General features: G+C 44.0%; 1 protein-coding gene across 1 annotated transcript; it reads left to right on the top strand.

The window, feature by feature from the left end:
• Positions 1-3,159: 3,159 nt before the first annotated feature.
• Positions 3,160-25,656, top strand: kank2 (KN motif and ankyrin repeat domains 2). The gene is made up of 13 exons (XM_033645503.2): positions 3,160-3,257; positions 10,283-10,367; positions 16,341-16,423; positions 16,717-18,081; positions 18,227-18,436; positions 18,537-18,645; positions 19,253-19,846; positions 19,932-20,019; positions 21,133-21,352; positions 21,576-21,718; positions 21,891-22,091; positions 22,203-22,301; positions 25,449-25,656. The coding sequence occupies exons 3-13, from the start codon at positions 16,387-16,389 to the stop codon at positions 25,503-25,505; spliced, it is 3,123 nt and encodes a 1,040-aa protein (XP_033501394.2). The 5' UTR covers positions 3,160-3,257; positions 10,283-10,367; positions 16,341-16,386; the 3' UTR covers positions 25,506-25,656.
• Positions 25,657-25,933: the final 277 nt, after the last annotated feature.

Raw genomic sequence — 25,933 nt, forward strand, 5'->3', positions numbered from 1 at the left:
TGTTGGCCTCTGCCAGGATTGTCCCTTGACACCAATTTGGTTTGTGATATCCATGGATAGGATCTCAAGATGCAGCCGGGGGAAGGAGAGTGTCCGGTTTGAGGACCTCAGAATTGCAGCTCTGCTCTTTGCAGATGATGTGGTTCTGATGGCGTCATTGGACCGTTACCTCCAGCACACAATGGGGTCGTTGCAGTCAAGTTTGAAGCAGTCGGGATGAGAGTCAGCACCTCCAAGTCGAAGACCATGGTTCTCTGCTGAAAAACAGTGGATTGCCCCTTCTGAGTTGGGAGAGAGTTACTGCCCCAAGTGATGGAGTTCAAGTATCTTAGGATCTTGTTCACGAGTGAGGGTGGAATGGAGCGTGAGATGGATCGGCGGTTTGGTGCGACATCGGCAGTAATAAAGAAGGAGCCGAGCCAGAAGGCAAAGCTTTCGATTAATTGGCCCACCTACAATTCCAGACCTTGCCAGTACTCATGAGCTTTGATTATTGACTGAAAGAATGTGATTGAGGATATAAGTGCCCAAAATGAGTTTCCTTTGTAGGGTGGTCGGCCTCAGCCTTAGAGTTTGTGTGAGGAGCTCAAACAGCCGAGGGGGAGCTCGGAGAAGATGGCTGCTTCTTCGCGTCGATAGGAGCCAGTTGCGGTGGTTCGGGCATCTGATCAGGATGCCTCCTTAGTGCCTATCGTTAGAGGTTTTCTAGGCATATCGAAATGGTAGAAGTCCCTGGGGTAGATCAAGAAAACACTGGAAGAATCGTATATCTCATCTGGCCTGTGAACACCTTGGCATCCCCCAGGAGGAGCTGCAAACCATTGCTGGGAAGAGGGACATCTGGAATGCCATGCTTAGCCCCCATGACCCATCCTGGATGAGCAGAAAATGACGGATGGATGGATGAAGACTTAATATACAGTACATGAAAAATAAACAGAAAACAGGTAAATAAAGCAAACACTGTCCTGCTCCCCTGTCTTACCTGATCTCACACGTTTACCAACTCAAGTAACTTAACGCAACTCGTATAGTGATGGTAGTTAAAGTTATGTCATGCTACTTGCCACAGATTCTTAGATTAAAGAGTTCATGTCTGAGACAAAAATGTGCATGGAAAAATATATTGGTATGTGTCTGTAATATTTACCGACCTACTACCCCAGTGTCTGTTAACCAACACCTGGTAAATTTCTGTGGTGAATTACCTGCTGTTAACTACCTGATAGAACAGCTGAAAACAATTTGTGACTCACTGATTAGTTCACCTACTACAGCTTTTGGTAGACATAAAACATGCAACCTAAAAACCTCAGCACTTCAGGCCCTGTGCTAAATCTCATTGCTCTCTACACTGACACAGGCCTGCACTGTTCACTTAAGTTTCTGTTACATGGTTATCAAGACAGGGCAACGATGTATTTGATCCAGATGTCTTCCTAGCCTTCCTTTTCCATACCATTAGTCTTAATTTCCTGTGGCGGTAGGATGATCTGTATTATAGCCTGCAATGTTTGTCTAATTTTACCAGATTGAAGGCCCCGCATTTATTTCCAGGTACTTCTCAAAGACTTGTGATGGATCAGTCCAGCAGAAGTGGAAGTTTTCCAGTGAACAGGATCACTCAGGTGCCACTACTCAGGACTGTGGTTTAGTTGATGTGGAGAAGTGAATAAAAATCTTACTGTAAATATTAAGTTTCAAACTGTGAATCTCAAAGTCTGTGATGAAGACTCTTGAACTGTCCCTTCAAGTAAGAACTTTGAATTCATGTTGTTGTGGAGTAATTGTACCTTGAGGTATTGATGCTTTTACTTAAGTAAGAGGTCTTAATAACAGTACAGAAGCTTCAGTGGAAGCCTACAGATCCTTGGAGGTTCTTCATGTCCGTAAAGAGCCATGAACATAGGCAAGGGTGTAGATTTCATAGCATCACTGAGAGGGACACGTGAAAAGGTGGGGTTGGGGGTCCAACGCCAGAAAATTTCAGCATTAAACACTTAATTTTCTTTAATAAAAAAGTTTTTATGCACCAATTTCTGCCTTCTTTGCACTGATTTATGGTGTAAATGTTTTTAATATCGTCTTTGCTACTTTAATGTTTTACTGGGAGGGGATGAATGCACATGTTGTAAATATTTAGGAGGAAGTGTTCCCTGCATCCCCTCTAAAATCTAAACCTATGGACGTGGCCATAGATTTTGGGGCTGACGGCAGCAGTGCAGGGGACACCTATGGACATACACTCACCGAAGACTTTATATTCAACTAAATCAAAGACATTAATTGATGCAGAAATGCACAAATTGATGCAGTGTAGGAATGTAGGTAATCAAGTGGGTGATGCTCAAAATTTACTCATGGAGGACCCCCAAATATTCCGTTTCATATCCTCCTGGGACCTGAACTTTTGTTTGGTACACATTTTTAATTTCTCCTAGCTGTTTGGGATCGGTAGGACTCTAAGTATTAAAAACTAAATATTGTCAACAATAATTAAGTCCCAATATCCTCAAATGAGACATTGATAAAGTCCCACTGTCTTCAAACGATTAACTTACAGTTTCTTAGCTCATTACTGTTGCTAAAATTGGCCAAATTTGTTGCCATATCAAACTACAAACATTATTAATCATAAATAAACAAGTTTCAACCATTAAATGTGATCAGGTTTTTGACCTTGTCCACTTTGGTGTCAGGATCTGCTGCAGACTGACTTAGCAGAGATGGCCTCCATCTTGTTTTTACATGGATTAGTGTATTGTGGTCTTACTACCACTAGATGGCACAAAAAGTGTCCACAAACGAGGACAACAGGTCTAAGTTAAGAAGAATGAAATGTGAGATCAGCTAAACCCAAAATGTGATGTCCTCATATGAGGACACAGGGTCTCAGGAGGTTAAGTGTTGCTGCCATGTTGAAATTAAACCTATGCAACTGGATTTGAGGCCCTTGAATGGCCTTTAAAGTCATATAGTGTTGGTGGAGGTGTTTTGATTCCTTTAAAGTTATTTCTTGTAGGTTCATTAAGAAGCATGGATCCTTGGAGGTGTATGAGGGCCTGTGAGATGACTGGAGCCCCCCTGTGAGAGGTGATGGAGGCACAGCGTGAGCTCCCTGCCCGGCCTGGCCTCGTGGCCGCTGGCCCTTTAAGAGGAGCGGGAGGGGGCGCGGAGCATCTTGGCTGCGGTGTTTTTGTCTCTCTGTCAGTGAGCGCTCCTGGGCCGAGGCGGCTGAAAGGATTTCTAGAGGGCAGGTAAGAGCAGCTAATAAGTTACAATTCCTCGGTTTGAAAACTGTCTCGGCTTCTCTGTTGTCAGACTGGTATTTTGGAGCGCTCCAGATGAGGCGCCTTCTCGGGAGTGGGACTTCTTTTGTGAAAGCGTCGGTCCTGCCCATTCCCCCCGGTCGTCTCTGTGCGAAGTAACGGGTCCTTTATCCACAAAAAAACACTCAAGCTTCAGCTATAATACTACCTGCTGCTCGGGGTAATTAGGTTTCATAATTTAACACGAGTATTTATTCAGGCTTGGAGTTAACTGAGTCTCACGGTGGCGTGTCTTTTTGTTCAGAGCATCATTTGAGGCTAACTCAGGCTGCACGGCGTCAACGAAAAACCCCATAATATCATAATAATAACAATATTTCTTTATGAACTTAAAGTGAGTCTGTCAAGTTGAAACGTGGCTTTACAGCGACCCTACATTTAATTGGGTTTGTTTATGATAACACAGGAAAATAGTGCCTACAGAAGCTGTGCGTTTTCCATACAGTATCCCTGTTATATGCACCATGTACAGTCTGCATTGTTTTCACAGAGGGCTCGTGCAGAGAGGATTGTGCCACGCGACCTCAACTTTTGTCCACATTGATTACAGCAGGAGTTTGTTGCAGCGATCTTACTGTATGTTGCATTGCCAAATCTTTCCCCCATGCACACGTCATTTATGAACGAGCGACACATTTGGGTGTTTGTGTGCCTTTCATTATGAAACTTTCCCCCCTCATGCCTCACACATGATCTGTTGCAACAATCTAACCATTTTATAATTTCATTATATAAAAAATAGAAAGCTCAGTGAAGACTGGAGACTCAGGGGAGAGGGTGGGTCCGTGCATTCTGCAAGTTTTCATTACTTCCAGATGTTCGTCAGCTTCTCGTTGCCGCTTCTTGCCCTCAAATTTGCTTGTCTCGCCGCCTGTAGCCGGCCAGTGGTCACTGAGGGGAGTTTATATCCTCGGAAGATGGATGAGGATTGATGGAGTTGTTGTGTGTCAGCCGGACAGGAGGAGTGTAAAAGCACTTGAAACTCTATTTAACCTCATTTTGCTCCTCAGACTAACTGATGACCCTCACTGATGCCTCTTAATAAGCGAATTAGTTGGGTCTTAACAGGCAAAATGCATGAATATGTATTTGTCTTATAATAAAATAGACAATTGTTTGTTTAATAGTGAGCTTTATGTGACATAGGGCTTGTGCTTTCCTGGTTTTAAAGGCTGCATAACAGTTAAGTGATATAATTTTCTAGTTATCATATCCACATTACAGATGATTATCAAAAATCTAATCATGTAAATATTTTGCAAAAGCACCAACAGCCACCCCTATAATATCATGGTAGTATCGACGTCAAGATATTTGGTCAAAAATAAAGTGGTATGTAATCTTCTCCATGCCGCCCTGCCCTAATGTCTCATGGTGTGTACAGTCGACTCTCCTGATTCATCTGTAAGAACGTCAGATGTTGTTTTGATGAAGGACATGCAGAAGTTGGCAGGATGTGGGGGTGTAGTCATCGGCCCGTTACACTGCATCATACAATACACCACTGTCCTGCTGTTGTGAAATGGGCTGTTGGCTGTATTAAATCACCTACCAGCGGATGGACAAAGATTGCAGCAGCTGCATGGCACTCAGACAGGACTCTGTCCTGTCATTCACATCGTTACACGTGCAGGTTGTTGGTTTGTAGCTCCAGTAGTCAGTCTGATATTGAGTTTACTGCAGGGGTGTTGTATTAGTTTTAGCCAGGTGTACCTAACAAACAGGCAACGCAATATGCAGTGTTTTGAGATATATGAAGTGTAATAATAGTGAAAACTGACTCTTCCTCATGTGTCTGGGGGACCCTGGGAGTCCCCCAGACTGCAGTTTGGGAGTCTCTAGTCAGGTTTGTGTGCAGCTGGAGTTTCCTTACCCTTTTTTTTTTTTTTTTTTTTTTTTTAAACCGAGCTGGAATGTGATTGTCTCATTACAGCTTTTGGACCCAGGGGTGCTGTTGAGGAATGCAGGGTTATAAACCCCATTTGCACACTGGGCCACACGCCGGGCATTTAAATGGTTTAGTGGGAGGCTAATGAAATTACACCATGAACCTGCATGAGATTGTCTGTCCCTGTCCAGGGTCTACCACTGATGAGCTTTTCCAGACAGGTTTACCACATGATGAATGAACTGCTCTGTTAAAACACAAGGTGCCTGCAAGTCTTTAAAAAGTCTTAAGATGGCTCAAATTAGTGCTTTGAAAGATGTTAAATTGCTTTAAATTCCAATTTGTGAGGACTCAGTTGCCATAAACAGTTTAGGTAATTACATTTATTTATCTTTTCTTTTCTTTTTTGTCAAAATGAGTCCAGCTCCTCTGTGTGAAAGTCTTTAAACCTACAATACTGACTTTCTACTTTATATTTGCACTTACCTTCGGACAAAATGTGGAGTGTAACTCACTCTAATAACCATATTCCTACATAAAACCTACCTCTGCATGGGACGTATACTACAAACCTGCAATGCATTAAGATTCATAATACTTCATTGATCCCCGGGGGAAACTGGGAGACGTTACAGCTGGTCTTATATTGAAATAGGTTTGCAAGAAAAGAATATGTATTATGCTGCAATATATAACACAATATGTACTTATAAATATGAAAATATAAGAAGAAATATGTGTAAAAGATTTAGAAATATTTGAAATTTGTACAAATGTGTGCGTCATACTACAATATAGGAATGCAAAAGTAGAATAAGTGAGAATTAAGAGTGTTTTGTGCAGTAAAATATTGCACAGATGAGTTATTATTGAACAAAAATCTAAAGGGCATCAAGTCAGTAATGTGTAATTTTAAAAAAAATTGTCTTAAATTTGGTTAAAAATATAATTAAAAAGCATTATAAAGCATTAAATGTAAGTGTCTGACACCTGTAGACACCCTGAAATAATACACGGCATTAATGCTTCTTTATTTTCATCACTTTAAAATAAGGAAAGTCAGGATCTATAATGTTATTAAAGGCCTTTTTCAGTGAGTATAAATGCAGTCAGGTTGTTTTTGTCTTTTTATTGTATCTGCACATACATTTAGATGAAAACAAAGTAGCAGACACCTCAACAGGTTGTCATTATTCCTGCTTTCCACCATCCGAATCAGCCTGTGCTTATCGATTTTCGTACCATCACATCATCACAATATGTTATGATGATTAAACCCAAAGTTCTTAATTGTATTAAGTTGATTAATTTATAAAGTAGGGATAAAGATACTGCTGAGTATTGCAGAAGTACCATCAGCCTGATTTGTCCAAGGCACAGAGGGTTAATACTCCTACTTGATTATATTGATTGGAGCAGCCAGTATGGTAACTTTACCGTGAACATATGGTCTAATCTGGCTTTTGAGGTTCTCAGGACAGTGATTATCTGCATAAATAATCCGCCTTGATCTCATTTAATACATTAATCACTCAGAAAAGCAAGATGGACTTTTCTGTCCAGTAAAGTACACAAACATGTTTATGAATGTTTTCCGGGCCTGTTTTATTGCATCTATATCCACAGTCTTTTGATCAACAGCTCTCATTGAGTCAGGAAGTAATTGATTAGATCCCTGAGAGGGAACCACTTGACTCCATCGCCGCTGCAGTAAGGTTACTTCCTTTGCTTTGCTTTGCTTTGCTTTGCTTTGCTTTGCTGTGTTGTGCCTTCTCATCAGTTCAACAACACACACAGGCCTGAGCTTTTAACCCCAACACTGCTCTGACCGGCTCCCCACCACTCGTCTCAATGCCATCTGGACTTCATCTTCCTCCCCTCCAGACCCTGCAGTTTCCTCAAAACAGTGCAGCGCTCTGGACTCTCTGCTCGGCATCATTCTTAATCCCCGCCTCCGTAACATGCACAGGAATTCTCTCCCAAATGACCTTTTTTTTTTGTCTTTTTTTCCGGTGCCGCTCCTTGCCGCTCAACCCCACCCTTGCTCAGTTTCCTGTTGGAGGTCAGCACAATGACCAATAGCAGACTGGCGGGTGTTTACTCTGCTCCTGTTCCAGGAGTAATGGGAGCTGGTCGGCCCCTCCCCTTGGCCGTACTCTAGCCAGCACCAGACTGCTCAGCCCAGCGCCGTCTGCTCCTCCACACCACCACTCCTTAATGCAGAAAACAGGGCTTTTTGCTAAAGGGCAAAGAATCCTGGAGGGGACGTCCCACTGGGCTATGATTTCACTGTCCTGAGTTTAAAGCCCAAATTAGTCAAAAAACCACATGTCAGCCAGCAGCATAGGAACACACTGTATTGCCATGTTGATATGAGATCATCTGGCCTTGTTACACATGGTGAAGGCCCTGTCTGTCAAGCAGTGACGTACGCCCCTCAGCCACATCATGTGCGGTGACAAACGGCTGTTGTTGCTTCTACATTAAGGATTCTTTAGCTGTTCAGGGTAGAGATTTGTTGTAATTTTTTTCTGATTTATTATTCATGCTGGACCATTTGGCTGAATGAAGCCATCTGTGCTGCAGAGTGAGGAGGAGGACAAAGAAGTCTTAGTAGATAGATCAACAAGCGTGTCTCCTGTTGTGATCTTTATGTAACATTTAAAGCTCTCCTCCGTGTCTATATTAAGGCCTTTGCGGCCTGTTACTCTCAGAAGTAAAACCTCTGAACAACAATCTGCTTTATTTAGCAAGACAAAGTGCAGCTTCTCGTAGAGATTCTCTATTGTCAGACTATTTTTAGGGGTGGAATGCACCAATGATGGTAATCTTCTAGGCGGAGCCTTAAAGATTAAGAGGAAAGGTCCTTTGAAACTGTATATTCTCATTGCGAGGAGTTCTTGCCGCCTATGTTATCTTTCTGATGTTCTTCCTGCGTTAACAGCAGCAGACTGCACTTGGTGTCAGCGGCAGGATTCGCAGTGATTCATACTGGTGGAGTCCAAATCTGAGAACAGTCATGGTCTTCTCATTCGAGAAGTTTCCATCTGAAACTCTCAGCAGCATTTTTTTTTCTTCTCCCCCCTCCTCCAGCAGTTTTGCCTTTCTTTTCTCACATTCCCACTCTTTTCTCTTCCCACCCTCCCTCACATACTGTACTGCACTCCTCTGCCTTCTCTCCTTCTTACCCCCTTTTTTTGTCTTTCTCAGTTACGCTCTCCCCTTGTTACTCTTTCTCCTGGGCTGGGAGGAAGTGACTGGGTTGTTTCTGGATCCTTTGGGAATAGAAAGATGGAGCTCCCTTTTCCTGTAACCCTTTCTTCATCAGAACTCAGACCATCGCCACACTTTTGCCACACCACTTAGCTCGGTACGACGAGACTGGCACATGCACTGGCGAAGCAGTGATCATCTGAGAACTTCTCTGTGTTAAACAGACATTAAAAAAGGTGCATTTTTAATCATTTGTTGTCAAAACGTTGCTACTTATTAAGGGGGCGATAAATCAAAAATTTATCTTCATACCGTCAGATTTATCTTCACAAACACAGACGAATTAAAAACATCTAAATCACTTGCCGTTTATATCATCCATGCCCTTACCTGAATAAATCAACTGAAGAGCTACAGCTGTGTTTGTTGATCTGTGGGAGTCTTCAGGCCTCGGACAGTTTTGGGAGATCTGTATGTTTTCATCTGTGCTGTGTGGGAGTCGATGGGAGTTCAAGTTGTCTCCTATAACGTTTGGTATTTGTCTTACACAGGCAGCCACATAGTTCTCTGTCTTTAGTCCTATCCTTTGAGAGCAGTTTTTGACGTCTACATGCACGTTTCTGTAATCGGGTAGAGATGCATTTGTAATACTGTGTTATCTCACACAATTAGCCGTGCAGATCGCCGGGCATTTCTGGAGCCTCTGGGACTTTAAGATCTAGATATCAATCAGTCAGTCCTTCCCGTTTCTGTCAGTGTGTGGGTCCATAACAGCACTCTATCAACTGTTTGTTTGTTTTGAGGCAAATTTCCTTACCACACACTCATACACACACCGTTCCCCTCTCCCTCTCTCTCTCCGAGATGCCCCTCCTTGCTTTATATTAGAACCAGCTGTGGAACCAGGGGCTGAATGAATGGCTCTTTGTGATTTGGCTGTCGTTCCAGTCTAAAAGGTCTGTTTCTCCCCCTACCCCTCCACCCTCTGTGGTATTGGCATGACAACAATATGAAACAATGGACTGAACAACAGCTAATCTTGTTATCATATTATGCAAAGGTCACCCATCAGAGTTTTTAGGCTGCGAAGCCCCCCCCCCCCCGACAAAATGTCGACCACACTCACACAGCAGCCTGAGTCTGAGCAGCCAGAGCAGAATGTATGAGAATCAGACGACACAGTCATGCAGCTTATCTGGTGGACACGCATGCAGAAGCTACGGCTTCAAGTCTGTGTTGCCCATGAGGGGGAACACATAAAAAGGCTCGTGAAATCAGTCTGGCTCTAAGGTGATCTGTGCAGATGATGGCTGTTCCCACAAAAACTGGGCGTGTGTGCCCGTGGATTTGGGAGTGTTAGTCGCAGAGGCAAGAAAACAGAAAACATTGCCCAATCACATGGCAGGGAGGCTCCCAGCCTTGGATTGATTAGAGAGCCTTGAATTGGAGAAAGGAATGGGGTGGGGGGGGAGTGTTTCTAGAAAGCTGCTATGCATGGTTTCGGCTTCACCCAGGCTGCACTACAAGGAGGTCAGAGAATGATTGTCATGTCATGGGGGTATATTGTTCACATCCGGCGTGTCAGTCAAAACCACTGGAATGTTTTGGAATGTTTTTTCTGGCGTTGCACCCTGTGTTTATCGTCTTGCGGGGGCCACTCTTTTGTAACCTGTCTGTTTTTATCTCTGAGTCAACGGAGCTTCACACCTTTTAATGGAGTTTTATGTACATCCTCTGATGACTACCTGTCTAGATATATCCTTTTATTTTCATGCGATCTGGGCTACAAGCTGCTACAGTCAAAAGCCGTGACTGCCAAAGTTCAAGTTTCCCTTATTCTTGTTTCCCACAGGTGCTGACTGTTAGAGCTCAAGAGAAGGAAGGGAGAGCAAGGAGCCTGGGGAGGAGAGATCCAGTCCCCGCGGTGCAAGCAGCTGGTATGAAGCGGAATATAAATCCCTCTTTTCCTAATTCACAAACCATTCCCAAGCTGGAGCAGAATAGTAATCACCAAAGGCTGAGAGCGTCAGTAAAGCAGTGGAAAAATCCATAAAGATCTTCTTTGGGTGGTGGGAAGAGTGGTATTTCTGACTTAGCAATACTGAGGTCTAATCCTTTGTAATGGCAATAATAATAAGGTGACTCAATGAGTGGAAGCAGTGAGTTGGATAAACCTGAGAAAGCTGACCTCGAAATGAAGCCTGGCATCTTAAATTACATTTCAGGGTGGTCTCGATCCTCTGATACAGCAAAGGCACAAGAAACTATACACATGCTGTAAATCAGATCCAGTTTTTAATCCTCCAGATACATGCATGAAAAGACTTTGGTCGTAAATAAATGAATCTGAAGCTGCACAAAAACAAATGTCTCTGCTGCGGGAGGTCACAGACTTTACAATATGATGCACTTATTTACATGACATCTTACAGGACATACCACAGACGCGTAATTTGTGCTGGGTGACCTGCATCTTACCCCCCCAGGGGCTGTCTTAATCTTAATAGCAGGGAACAGAGGGAGTAGACGAGGCGATGTTAACTTCCGCTAGTATGGTATGCAGCTGTATGAGGAGGTAGGGGGGTGTAATGGGGGCAAGGCATTTGTCCTGGATGGAGCTGGCCAGGGAAAGTGGTCTGAAGAATGGCAGTGTGACGCTGGGGAAGGGCGCACACTGGTTTCTGTTCAGATGTCATCTCAAAGGAACTCTGTTTGAGAGCCGGGAGAGAGAGGGAGGAAGGTCAACCACTCCACCCCAGCCAAACACACACTCATAGTACGTACACACACGCTAACACATCTGAAACACCCAATGAGCCACTGTTGGAGAAGCAGATGTGGAGGCCTGGTGGTGTGGGTGATTTGAGGGGGTGTTGTGGGAGGAATGGCACCCACAGAGGCAGTGAGGAAAGACATCTTTTGAAGCAGAGAATATGTTGAGTTTATATGATTTGAAGGAGCAGAAAACTGCTTTCAAAGAGGAACCCAGTGGACAGTGTCAGCCGTCTCTCCTCTGCTGGGCTGGGATGTTTGGTTGCTAAACTACAGATGCTAATTATATCTCATCAACTGTCCCCTGTCAGCGCTGTCCTCCACCCTCCTGTACACACACTCAGTTTCTCACACACACACTTTGACATGCTCCCTTTCTCCCAACCACCACCCTCCTCTCTGTCCTGCTCTCACTTTCTCACACATGGAGGCATATCCTGACCGCACTGGACAACTTGCAGCACATAATCAATCTAACACTTTCATTCCATACTGGAGATAAACAGACACTTACACAGCCTCGCCTCAGATGCTTTCAGTTCTTTTTTTAACATAACTTGTACTATTATATTTGTCCGGGCAGTTCCCTTTCTTCCCTTTTTTTCACTACAAATCTAGCTTAAGTAAGCCTTAAAGGGACAGTTTGCCCCCAAATCAAAAACACATATTTTCCCTCTTACCCATAGTGCTATTTATGAATCTAGATGGTTTTGGTGTGAGTTGTCGAGTGTTGGAGATATAGGCCATGGAGATGTCTGCCTTCTCTCTAATATAATGGAACAAGATGGCACTCAGCTTGCGGTGCTTAATGCGCCAAAAAAATACATCTCAAAAACTCAACAGCAATGTCTCTTTCCAGAAATCATGACCTGGTTACTCAAGATAATCCACAGACCTTGTTGTGAGCAGTTTCATGTAGGGACTATTTTCTATCTACCGAACTACACCTGCCACTCGTATCACCTTGAGAGGGAAGTGTGCATCTACTCATGGACAAGAGGCTCGTGGTCGTGACAGCGGAGGTGTACTGTCAAGCCCCGTTTCCACCAAACATTTTCTGTATAGCACCTTTGGAACCAAAAGCAACCCTTCACACATGGTACCTAGACCCTTGGTCTGTTTAGTGTTTCCACCGCAAACAGTACCCTTATATGTGGGTGGGGTTGTTGTCACTCACTGCTCCGTCCAGCACTTGTTGTATTTCCTCATTATCGGTCTTGTTTATCGTCCACAGAACGAGGCTGCACGCCAACATTTTCAGAACAAAATTAAACAGGCTGCAGTGAGAGTCTCTCCATGGGATATTTAAAAATCAGGTGTTTGTGCATTTAGTCCTTCTCAGGCAAGCTAAGGGGTTCAGTGTTGCCAGAGCCCACAGGAACGATGCTCCGCAACACTTTTTTTTTTTTTCCTCAGAATGAGGATTGAGCTATCTGCTGTCCCGGTCTAAATGAATATATATAAACACTTGAAGAGCCACTCATTACTAAAAGTGTATGTCATATAAAAACTAAAGTAATGGTCAAAGTTGTCACAGTGAAATTTAAGGTTTGTTGCTGGATTCACATCGTCAGCTCATGCATTGAGTAATATTACAAGTTAATGTTCCACCTTAAAAGTCGCCGGCAGTCAGCCAAGTGAATTAAATAATTTTTTTCTCCAACTACAGCTGATGAAAGAGGCAGCAAAACATCCCTTCGTTGTGTAGTTACAGTCTAATAAAGCTCTCCACAGTATGAACAGTGGTTACATGAGCCTCAAAACCAGCCACAACTCAGCCCTGATCAGAGTGACCATACGCTACTGACCAATCAACAGACTGCAGTGTTCACAGCTCCACCGTTTAGTACCAGATCTATGTGCTAGGTACCCCAACAGAGGGGGGACCAAAAATGGGGACGGTACGGAACGGTTCCATTGGTACCATCCACAAATTCTCACAGTGGAAACGGATAAAAAAAACGTACTGAACTGAACTGAACCATCGCCTACTGCTCGGTGGAAATGGGGCTTAAGCTAGCCAAGTGATGCTAGGTGAGCGAGGAAAAGATTCCCATTTACCTCTACACGGTGATCCAGTTGGCAGGTGTAGTTTGGTGGAAAGAAAATGAAAGTTCCTACATGAAACTGCTCACAACAAGGTCTGTGGATAATCTAGAGTAACCAAGTCATGATATCTGGAAAGACAAATGCTTTGAGCACCACAAGCTGAGTGCCATCTAGTTCCATTATAGTCAAGAGAAGGCAGACATCTCTACGGCTGATATCTCCAACACTCGACAACTCACACCAAAACAGTCAAGACTGATAAATAGCACTGCAGGTAAAAGAGAAAATATGTGTTTTTGATTCGGGGGTGAACTGTCCCTTTAAAATTGACATGTCGGACATCTAATAAATTCCTCATTTGTAAGCTAAAACATAGTTGGCTTGGTGTCGGTCTTTCCTTATCACAATGGGCGAAGAAGTACTCTTGGTTCTGCTGTTGTTAAAATGGGTCTGAATGTGTGTGGGTACAGTATTTCCATGCCTTACAGTGAGTGGCAGTCTTGGTATGAGAGGGTGATGAAGGGGCACAGATAAGGGGAATCGCACTAGGACATTAAACTGACTACAGGACTTCAAAAATACCAAGTCAATATAGTCAGTGTTTCCAAGTGGCCTACTTTTCACAAACGAGCAAGCACTGACTAAGGTCACAAGATAGCACGAGAGCGAGTGAGAGAGAGAAAGAAAGAGCTGGACTTAGAGAGGAGAGACTCAGTTTTTGCTGAAGAAAGAAAAAAAGCAGCCTTAAAGTGAAGTGAACTTAACATGCCCTAAAAAACAAACTGTCCATACTTCTGATCTTAGCTCCTTAAAGTCTAAAGTAATATAACGATGTTCGACTGGGTAATGCTGTGGATGGCTTAAACATTACATCCCCAGTTCCCACAAAGTGATGACCTAGAAAGTTAATCTTTTCCAAGCAGACACAAAGTTAGAGGCACTGGCGATGTGAGCTTTATGTTGTTTCTGGCACTGTGTTTTTCTTTGTAGGAGGAAAAAGCACAATTTTTTTGTTTATAGAGTCAAAAGGCCTCTGGTGTGAAAAATGTACTGAAGTTCTCAGCAGTCGACTTTGCTTTCTGTGTGGAAGTACTACTGAGCAAAGTGAATGCGGAGGGAACGAGGGAGACAGTGACCAGCTGAAACCTCCTGATCGTCAGCTGACGTTGAGAGAGGGAGAAAGCAGCAGAAAAACACAAAAAAAGAAGGCAGATAAGAGAAGACCCAGGAGGGGGAAGATATGGGGAAAGTGAGGGAGAGAAAGAGGAGAGTGTCTGTAAACCTTAAATTGAGAGGCGCAGTTAGCGTGCACAGATGATTCCTAATAAGGTTGTAACTGGCAGTCTCAAACCTCTGTCCTGGAATTAGCTGCCAGGAAACTTTCCTCTGTAACTCCTCTTCTCCGAGCGCTGAGAACAGAAACAAACACACGCTCGACTGTGACCCATTACGCTCCCAAAAATGAACAGATAAAATTAGACAGTCGAGCAGGAGGGTGAAAAAACACTAACACGGCTTCTGACCATTGTACCATTGAACACATTGTTCAGAAAGAGACATTATACCAAGTAATTTGAATGGACAAAAGGCGTTCCATGAGTGCTGAGAACATGATCACTGGGATTTTTGATTGTGCATGTATCACTCTGCTTTAAGCCGTTAATTGTGTTTACTGTTAATTAGCCTATATTAACAGATGTCGTAACGTTTGCACCACAAAGATGAACATATTTCCACAAGTAACATTTGAGTTACACGATGAATGTTTGTTAGAAAAGGACGAAGGTACTTCCAGGTGTGCTCACATGACATCAGCTGATGTCACAGCATACTGTCTGTTAAGTCACTGACATCACACACGCCACCAAAGCGACTGTCAACAGACTCTTATTTCACTGGTTGCACAATGAATGGAAACAGACTGCGGTAACATTTAGACCTACATAAAGTTGCAAGCTCATGTGCAGGTGTGTTTATTTGTAGCTGAGCAACAGTCTGGTCCCAGTCCAGTTACAACACTGTTTGAACTGGAGGAGCCAAATGATGATGATTAAATAAACAAACAAAAAGTAATCTGTTGTCGTAACCACATGTGGTATCCATAATCGTTTTGCAAATGACAAATAAGTCTCAAGTCTTTGCACTCAAACCCCAAGTCATGACTGACTAGTCCCAAGTCATAATTTGCTCTTCACCAAATTTAATGCCATTTTTACAGCAGAGTTAATTTACAAAAATCGTGGATGCTTTTCAAAGATTGTATTTAACTAAAGTCAAGTTTGTTAAAACAAGTGCGCAAGAATTAATCATAAAACAATAACGCTGGAATTGCACTTTCATAGCATACAGCACTATTAACCAGTACAACAGAGTTAGTTTTGTATGTTACTGTCTCGTCTTGTATTTAACTCATCTGATATTGGGCAAAAATGTGTATATCTTTCACTTCCCAAACTGGCTTAATAAGGAAAGGTATCCAGTATTTTCAGGTCAAAGGCTCACGTCCAGGTGAAGTCATGGAGTCTTGAAGTCTGAGTCAAGTTGAGTCTGAGGTCATCAGATTTGTGACCCAAGTCGTGTGACTCTAGTCCACACCTCTGCTGTTAACTAATACATTTCACTTGTAATAAACCTATATTACACAAGAGGAAGTGCTGTTATACTGAATATCATCACGGCTGTAAGTTGGTCGTAGGCATGAGGTTGCAGGCTGAACACTCAGTCTCGTGTGATGTTGCTTCAAAAAATTATTGCCAGTATCCAAACCATATGAGTCCTCACATCTCTGTAGTCCATGTGCATTTTTCACTGAGGGCATTTTGACTTGTCAGCGTAGGAAAAGCACAAGTGTAAATAATAAAATTAAGGATGGCTGAATTCCATTTAGCTGCTTTGATTTCAGGGTTCTGGTGCTGTGCATGCTTGCTCGCCATCACTCTTACTGGAACACATGAGTAATACAGAGCCATCCTTCGTGTTATTAGTAACACCTGTGCTTTTCATACTTTAACAAGTCAAAATGTCTGCTGTGAGAATGGCCTGTTTATAAGATGTCCATGTTTAACATTAACATGTCTGTCTCTTTACAGGTGAGAGTTTGTGGGTGACTGTTTGAATAGCAGCCACAGGCTCATTATGGCTCAGGTGCTGCATATGGACCCCGGCTTCCCAGGTGCTGCTCTTTATTTTTTCTTTTAACTTGTATAACTCCCCATGATAAAGAAGTTATTTTAAGATAAGTAATTACTTCTATTAAGATTTAAACTGTCGGATAACTCCCATGTACGTATACCAGTTGACCAGTATAGTAACTGTGCCGTTCCACTTTGTTCCTAATTTGCTGATTGTTTCAGAATAAATATATAAATACACAGTCGCCCAAAGTTAATGCTTTTTTTCTAAAGTCTGAGCCCAAGATTAGACATAGATATCCGTTTGTTTAAAGTTGATTTCCTTCCCCCGCAGGGAAACTCAACCCGCCTGCTCCCCCTTCCCTGCACGGCAAAGAACAGGAGGCGCCCTACTCAGTGGAGACCCCCTATGGTTACCGTCTGGACCTAGACTTCCTCAAGTATGTCAACGACATAGAGAAAGGAAACACCATCAAGAAGGTGCCTATCCAACGCCGGCCGCGCTATGGCTCCCTGCCCCGTGGCTATGGCTATACTGGCTCCTGGTGGACCTCCACAGAGTCCCTGTGCTCCAACACCAGCATGGACAGCCGACACTCCTCCTTCTCTTACTGTGCTCCGGGCTACCACACGTCGCAGAGGCCAAACTTCAGCACTGCCCGGGTGGAGAAGACCCTGTTGGATGCACGCAGGAAGCTGGAGGAGGAGAAAGAGGGACGGAGATTCTCTAACCTTGGCAGCATGCACAGCAGCGTAGCAGGCTCAAACACCTCTCTCAGCAGTGCGCACAGCTTCAACCGAGCCCATGGTGGAGGTGGATCCTTCACCCCTTTGAGTTCTGGCCTGTCCACACCAGTGACCCCAACACCAGCCCACCTGCAGCATGTCAGGGAGCAGATGGCTGCGGCCCTGAGGAAGATAAGAGAGCTGGAGGAGCAGGTGAAGACCATCCCTGTGCTGCAGGTCAAAATCTCTGTGCTGCAGGAGGAGAAACGGCAGCTCAGCGTCCAGCTAAAGAGCCAGAAGTTCCTGGGTCATAGTCTGGGATTCAACCGAGGTCGTTCCCGAGGAGAGCTCTACATTGACATTCCTGAAGAAGAGGTGAGCACTGGAGCTAAGAGCAGCAACAAGCCAGCAGGACCTCTGTCTCCCACCACACCTGAGGGCTCCAAGCTTCAGGATTCAGGGTGTGAGATTGAGGACACAGTGATTGTGGGTGGAGCACGACCAGATGCAAAGAGGGAAGTGCGGACCATAGGAGTGGGACCAGAGGTCTTGAAAGGCAGTCGTCAGGTGGGAGTCGGGGTTCGGGAGGAGGACCTGGGGCTACTGCCAGAGACAGAGGCTCTCAGGAATCAAGTGGGTCAACTTGAGGGCCAGCTAAAGAGGACGGTGCAGGAGTTGCACGATGCACAGCAGCAGGTCGCAGCAGTCCAGAAGGCGCCTCAGGCAGAGCATCCGGTCATGGCTACCAGCATGGGCTGGCAGGAACCACAAGGCTGCAGCCTGCACACTCTGGTCAGCTTCACACAGCTGCCCCAGCAGAAAGAACAGAGAACTGTGGGAATCCAGGTGTACACACTGGAGCAGCCCACTGTGGTGGAGGTGGGCACTCTGCTCCGAGCAGAGATGTGCAGCTCCCCGTCCATTCAGCCAGCTGCTGGAGTTGTGGAGGGCCACCACAGAGGACAAGCCGAAGGTCTCTGACACTAAAATTTATAATTATAAGGCAGGATTTACTGCCTTGAAGTGACTGAAGTAGTTTGCTGTTGTTTTATTGTGTTGTACATTAGATCTGTGATCAGTTAAAGCTGAAAAGTTAAAGTCTTCTTACTGTCTCACAGATGTTCCAGTTGAGTTGCCGATCGCAGTCAGCTCCAAGCAGGTGCGCGATGTCCTCAAGAGCGAGTTGTCCACTTCGGTACCTGTAGCTAGCCCTGCCATCGCCATCAGCACGTTGGGTAATCAGATTAGTTTGTTGCCCGCAAAAGAAGAAGACACGCACTTGCATGCACCCACAGAGGCTGTGCAGTCACAAGAAGGACCTAAAACAGGTAACTGGACTGAACTCTGCTCAGAACACACCTTGACCATCATCAACTTTAACCACGTCATGTTGCGACTCACTCTGTATAATCACTGGTGTCTTTTCAGCCTCATCTCCCCAGTCTTCTCTGAGGTCCATTATGAAGCGGAAAGCAGAAGGTGAACCAGGATCTCCCTCCACAAAGAAGAACCTACAGTTCATTGGAGTCAATGGAGGGTAGGTGTCAGTCATTTTCACCCACTGTATCCATCCAGTACACCCAACCGAGGGTGTACTGTCAGTATTAAAATAGAAGCAGGGGTGTAGCTCCACGATTTTCATATACCTCTATAAAAATAAGCAAGGGTATGTAGCAACACAGTTTTGTGACATATCATGTTATTTGTTTTTGCAAAGTGAGGATCAAGAGATGTGACTGCTAATTGAACAAATGCTGCAGGAGAGGCAGAGAAACTCTCATTGTCCTTACTGGCCTCCACCCCGCTGAGCTCAGTGCAGAAAAGAAATTAGTGGTAAAGTTTAGCACAGTAGTAAACCTACAGTGCATGTTTCAGATTGGCCATGAATAAATGCTGCAGCTCCTCAAGACCCAAGTAGTGAGCAATACTTAAATATTTCATAACTCAATGCAATATTTACTCACAATCCTATAGAGCAGACTTCCCTGAAACAAAAAAAAAGAAGATATGCAGCATGTCCAAATACCCAACATTGAAGTGACTACACCGCTGAGAAGAAATGCTGCTTATATACAGTGTTAAAACGGGTGTAAATTGCAAAGACTTTGACCTGTTTGACAATGAAATGTGTTCTCGTCTTGCAGCTACGAGTCCACATCATCAGACGACAGCAGCAGCGAGAGCTCAGACGAGGGGAGCGACTCCAGTGAGTATCACGAAGCCAGAGAAAAACTGCCAGAGTACGCAATCCAGCACCAGCAAATAACCCACAGCAAAGCTTCCCAGCCTCCAGAAAGCAACAGCGTACCTCAACAGACTGCCGTCAAACCACCAGCCGTCATTCCAGACTCGCAGCAGAGTCCCAACCAGCCTGCAATTGTAGACACAAGACTGCCAGACAAAGCCCCCGAGTCACCAGCACCGGCCTCCGACTCCGCTCTTACTCCTCCATGTCCAGCAAACGACGCCGCCTCTAAAGAGAGCGTTGACCTGTCATCGGAAAAACTCGCAGTCACACAGGAGATCACCTCCACGTCATCAAGCACTGAATCCGCTTCTGATCAAAGCTCCATAACGTCCTCAGTTACCAGCTCTTCATCGCTGTGTGTCACTAAAACCACTGAGCAAACATACACCGTCCTGTCAGAAACAACCGTCCCCTCCAGCCAATCAGAGCCAAAGCCAGCAGCTGAAAGCATCACACACGACACTGCCACAGCATCGACCAAGCAAATCAGGTAAATAAACACATGGTTGACAGACAGCTGATATAGTGGTACGATGAAGCATCAGTGACTGATGTTGTCTCCTCGTCTCTCTCAGAGTGGACCTGAGTGACAGCTTGATGTCGGCTCTTCATGCCCTGCAGAAAGCCCTGGGGGAACCCAATGCCTTCAGCCAGCAGGGAGCAGTAGGTGTTCATTTAATTCACTGTATTTAACCAGACTAATCCACTCTGTATTGATTCTGCTGCTTCCCAGGAAAGCCAGGAGTGTCCTTTTTAAAAGCGATCACACTGACAACAAGCAGAAACACGACCAAGCAAAAGCACAGCTCCTCAAAAATGGATTCATCTGAAGCGTACAGTATGTAATTTTCAGCTGCTAGAGGTCAGAGCAATGCCGTCATCGCAGTCAGTTTCTCCAGCAGGATTCCCTCAGTGTTTATTGTTGAGCCGAATTATCCACAGTGGTCTCTTCCTCTCCAAAACAAACAGACCAGGTGATTAAAACTGGTGAAAACATAGACGAAAGCAGTTTCACGTTAAAAGTCACGACACCGATTGGCTCATTGCAAAGGGACTGCTACTCCAGATCCTGTTAATGTGGGCTCATTTTTCTAATAACTTAAGATCCAGATTTTCAGGAGGTTTTTAATAGAAGCCGAGTTATCCGCAGAGGTCTCTTCCTCTCTATAACACTGAATAAAGCAGTTTTAAGTTTAAAAATCTGTGTTTCTTCGATGCTGTTTGGCACAGCAGGGGCTGGAGCCAAGCTGCCGCTAAAGTTTCCTCAGCTTGTTTGTCTGATAACTGAAGATCCAGACATGTGATGATTAAAATCCTTCATCCAGTTAAATATATACTTAAAATCAACAAAAATCTGAAAAGTGTGTTTTAAGAATTTGGCTTAAAATTGGCTTACAAGTCAATATATGACAGTTACTGGCAGACAACTACATCCCTGATGCATGCGCGAAGGGGATATGGTGCCACTGACAGTCGTTTTAAGACATTTTATTGTGGAAAAGTGAATATCTTGAAGTGCACACTCAAGGTTATAGTTTTTTCTTCAAATGTTTGAATTAGTCAAGAAGACAGTTTATTTTTGCAACTCCTGGAAGAGCAAACAATTTATTTCCCATAATGTTCCCTCTGAGTTTTGGTTTCCATCAAAACCTTTTTCTCATTTTTGATTCTGATATGCTCATCATGGTCAGTCTCCATGCCTGTGCTCTCGCATTTCTCCAACAGTCCATCAAGTGTGCATGTGTCTCTAATCGTCCTCATTGTGTCTGATTTCAGAGGGCAGCCTACACCACCGTGCTGCAGGAGTGGCTGCGTGTGTCCTGTCACAAAGCAGCGGACACGGCTGTTGTCAAGGCCTATATGAACACCTTCGCCTCAGTTTCCCCTCAGCTGCTGGAGTTTGTGATCAACATGGCAGACGGCAACGGGAACACGGCGCTTCACTACACCGTCTCCCACTCCAATTTCCCTGTGGTGAAACTGCTGCTGGACACTGGTGAGCTTTGTGTGTGTGTGTATGTGTATGAGAGAGCATTCAAACTCATAGATGAAAAGTTTTCATTCCACTGAGTCAGATGTTTCAAGATTTTCCTGTACAAAATCCTCAGGTTTGAGTGTCACACAAAAACATTTGTACCTCCAACACGTCACACATCCCTGTCACTGTTTGTGCTGCTGCCCTATCACCTGTCACACTGATTGCCCTATATACCTGACAGGCCTGTGTAATGCTGACAAGCAGAACAAGGCGGGCTACACGGCCATCATGCTGACAGCTCTGGCCGCCTTCCACTCTGACAGTGACCTTGAAACCGTCCTGCAGCTGCTGCGCACTGGGGACGTCAACGCCAAGGCCAGCCAGGTGCTCCCTCTACTGCTCATTACATCTTACTGCACCTCCTCACACAACCAAACCCACTTGAATTAAAGAGTATTTACATGTGCTTTTCAAAACTCTGCTCACTAATGTGTCTTAATGACAATTAGTTCTAAAGTTAGATCTAAGTTTAAAGATTTTAAATGCGTGTCTGTAGGCCGGTCAGACGGCGTTGATGCTAGCGGTCAGCCACGGTCGAGGGGACATGGTGCGGGCGCTTCTGTCCTGCGGGGCACAGGTCAACATCCGTGATGACGACGGCTCCACAGCACTCATGTGTGCCTGCGAACACGGTCACGTGGACATTGTGCGTCAGCTGCTGTCTGTGCCGGGCTGTGATGCCACTCTCACTGACAATGTAAGCATATATTTCCTTTCTATGTCTCCCTCTTGTTTTTTTGGGTTTTTTTTTTGACAGACCCCCCCCCAAAAACCCATCACCTCACCATCATTGTCTCTTCTCTTACAGGACGGCAGCACTGCTCTGTCCATAGCACTGGAGGCCAGCCAGAACGACATTGCTGTGCTTCTGTATGCTCACCTCAACTTTGCGAAGCCTCCTTCTCCTGTGAGTACTGTCATATAAAGAACGACATTGGCAACTGACTTGTCCAATTATTGTTGCCTTAGTAATGCCTACCATACACCAGAAGACATTAAAAAGACTAAAGAGACTTAAGTCTGACGCCCTCTAACATCTAAAGATGATGTGAGTTTTTAGTCACACCATCTAGCAGGGTCACTGTTTCCAAGAATTTAATTATTCCTTCTGAGATTATTTTCCATCCTGCTCCTGGTGGATAAAATTAGGCCAGACTCCCTTTAAGAAATATGACTTATTAAGTGTCCCCAAAAACACTTAACTCTACAAACACAAGATAAAAGGTGTCACATGTCGACAGTATTTCTGTCAATTCGGCATCAATATAGTCCTTAAATATAAACTGTATTTCCGAACAAACTAAACATTTCTGATTTTGTCGCCTCAACTCACTACTAGCCTCTGTTGGTTATCTGTGCTATTGTAGTGGGAGGAGACAGTGGGAAGGAGAGGTGAACCATTTGAAAAATTCTCACTAAAATAAGTGCTGGTTGGTGGATCAGAACGGTGACTATACTTTTCCACAGTACAAGAGAAGCATCACATTCTTACTCCTTCCTAGAGTCCCCTCCATGTTTACTGTCTCTCCGGTTTGCTGTTTGTCATTTTACTTCACTATTTACATGAGCCAAGACAAAAAACTTCTGATGATATTCAACCTATTTGAAAGTCTGAAAGTCACGACGAAAAAACAGACTTAAGACAGTTTGAGTTTTTTGACCACCTTGTACCACATAATCAAGATCCCGAGAGCATGCAACAAGGACAATGCACACTAATCAACATTTCTGTAAATGTGCCAGTGTTAGCCAGCTGGCTAATTTTCAACTGCAGTCCTTTGGCGTAAAACATTCACAGGACAATTCACAGGACAAAGACAGCACAAAGACATAAAGACAGCATTAACTACAGCAAACAGAAATTATCAAGGTAGAACAGAAGCCATGCAAAGCAACAAGCAACAGCAGAGCACCAGTACAATACAATAACACAACAACAACAAACAGCTTGTTGGCACAAACAGACATGAAAGCAACACAAAGCACCATCACACATATCTGCATCATATGCAGAGCAGCAATAGAAAGGAAACATACAGTACAGGCCAAAAGTTTGGACACACCTTCTCATTCAATGCGTTTTCTTTATTTTCATGACTATTTACATTGTAGATTCTCACTGAAGGCATCAAAACTATGAATGAACACATGTGGAGTTATGTACTTAACAAAAAAAGGTGAAATAACTGAAAACATGTTTTATATTCTAGTTTCTTCAAAATAGCCACCCTTTGCTCTGATTACTGCTTTGCACACTCTTGGCATTCTCTCCATGAGCTTCAAGAGGTAGTCACCTGAAATGGTTTTCCAACAGTCTTGAAGGAGTTCCCAGAGGTGTTTAGCACTTGTTGGCCCCTTTGCCTTCACTCTGCGGTCCAGCTCACCCCAAACCATCTCGATTGGGTTCAGGTCCGGTGACTGTGAAGGCCAGGTCATCTGCCGCAGCACTCCATCACTCTCCTTCTTGGTCAAATAGCCCTTACACAGCCTGGAGGTGTGTTTGGGGTCATTGTCCTGTTGAAAAATAAATGATCGTCCAACTAAACGCAAACCGGATGGGATGGCATGTCGCTGCAGGATGCTGTGGTAGCCATGCTGGTTCAGTGTGCCTTCAATTTTGAATAAATCCCCAACAGTGTCACCAGCAAAACACCCCCACACCATCACACCTCCTCCTCCATGCTTCACAGTGGGAACCAGGCATGTGGAATCCATCCGTTCACCTTTTCTGCGTCTCACAAAGACACGGCGGTTGGAACCAAAGATCTCAAATTTGGACTCATCAGACCAAAGCACAGATTTCCACTGGTCTAATGTCCATTCCTTGTGTTTCTTGGCCCAAACAAATCTCTTCTGCTTGTTGCCTCTCCTTAGCAGTGGTTTCCTAGCAGCTATTTGACCATGAAGGCCTGATTCGCGCAGTCTCCTCTTAACAGTTGTTCTAGAGATGGGTCTGCTGCTAGAACTCTGTGTGGCATTCATCTGGTCTCTGATCTGAGCTGCTGTTAACTTGCGATTTCTGAGGCTGGTGACTCGGATGAACTTATCTTCAGAAGCAGAGGTGACTCTTGGTCTTCCTTTCCTGGGTCGGTCCTCATGTGTGCCAGTTTGGTTGTAGCGCTTGATGGTTTTTGCGACTCCACTTGGGGACACATTTAAAGTTTTTGCAATTTTCCGGACTGACTGACCTTCATTTCTTAAAGTAATGATGGCCACTCGTTTTTCTTTAGTTAGCTGATTGGTTCTTGCCATATTATGAATTTTAACAGTTGTCCAATAAGGCTGTCGGCTGTGTATTAACCTGACTTCTGCACAACACAACTGATGGTCCCAACCCCATTGATAAAGCAAGAAATTCCACTAATTAACCCTGATAAGGCACACCTGTGAAGTGGAAACCATTTCAGGTGACTACCTCTTGAAGCTCATGGAGAGAATGCCAAGAGTGTGCAAAGCAGTAATCAGAGCAAAGGGTGGCTATTTTGAAGAAACTAGAATATAAAACATGTTTTCAGTTATTTCACCTTTTTTGTTAAGTACATAACTCCACATGTGTTCATTCATAGTTTTGATGCCTTCAGTGAGAATCTACAATGTAAATAGTCATGAAAATAAAGAAAACGCATTGAATGAGAAGGTGTGTCCAAACTTTTGGCCTGTACTGTACATCCGAAAAATAATATAGAAAATTGCAAAGGAAGATCAGTGTTAAGTATCTTTTTTAGTGCTGTATCAAATTCTGTCCAGAAAGGTCTAATCACTGGCCTCCTGACACCCACACTGTCTCCAGCACTTGGCGTCCCCTCCAGCAAAATGTGCTTTGTGCTTCGGTGTAATAAAAAAATGAATAAAACATTTCCACCCAAACTCACGCCACATGTGTGAGTTGCTGCATTTCGACTGAAATTTACACATATCCAGCCAGTCCTCATTCGATATTGAAAAATTACCTTCTCTATTCTGTCGTGTGGGGTTTTCTTGTTGTAAGACCTTTATAGAGTTCAGAAATCGCACCCTTATTTCCAATAATATTTTGTTTTTTAAACTTGTCTAGGTTTCCCCAAAGTCTCCTCTCTTGGGTTCCTCTCCTCCTGCCGGTGAAACAAAATAATGGCCTACTACAGCGGATCCACAGTAACTACTCATATTACAGTGTGATTTTTTTTTTTTTTTTTTTTCATCTGTGTAATTAAGAGCAACAATGAACTTGTGTGTGTTTTGTTCTCACCCTCTATAATTTAAGTACATTATAATGTGCAGATAATTACATGACAGCTTGCACCATTGTTATCCACTGCTTTTTGTACACTGTGGTTATTTTTAAATCACAGTGTTGGTTGTGTGGTAGAATAGCTGAACATCTAGCAGCTGTACAGACATCAATCCAGTCTTGCAGTGATCCAAGTTGTTGACACTGTTTTTAGCGGCACTTACAAGTCAAAACTGTTCACAAAATTTCATTTTACAGTTCATTATTATACACGTGTTGTTTTATTCCATATGAATCTCATGTTAGTTGCTTTACAGAGCGATGTGTTT

This window comes from Epinephelus lanceolatus, chromosome 18 (assembly GCF_041903045.1).
Source record: "Epinephelus lanceolatus isolate andai-2023 chromosome 18, ASM4190304v1, whole genome shotgun sequence".
In the NCBI taxonomy this organism is placed as follows: Eukaryota; Metazoa; Chordata; class Actinopteri; order Perciformes; family Serranidae; genus Epinephelus; species Epinephelus lanceolatus.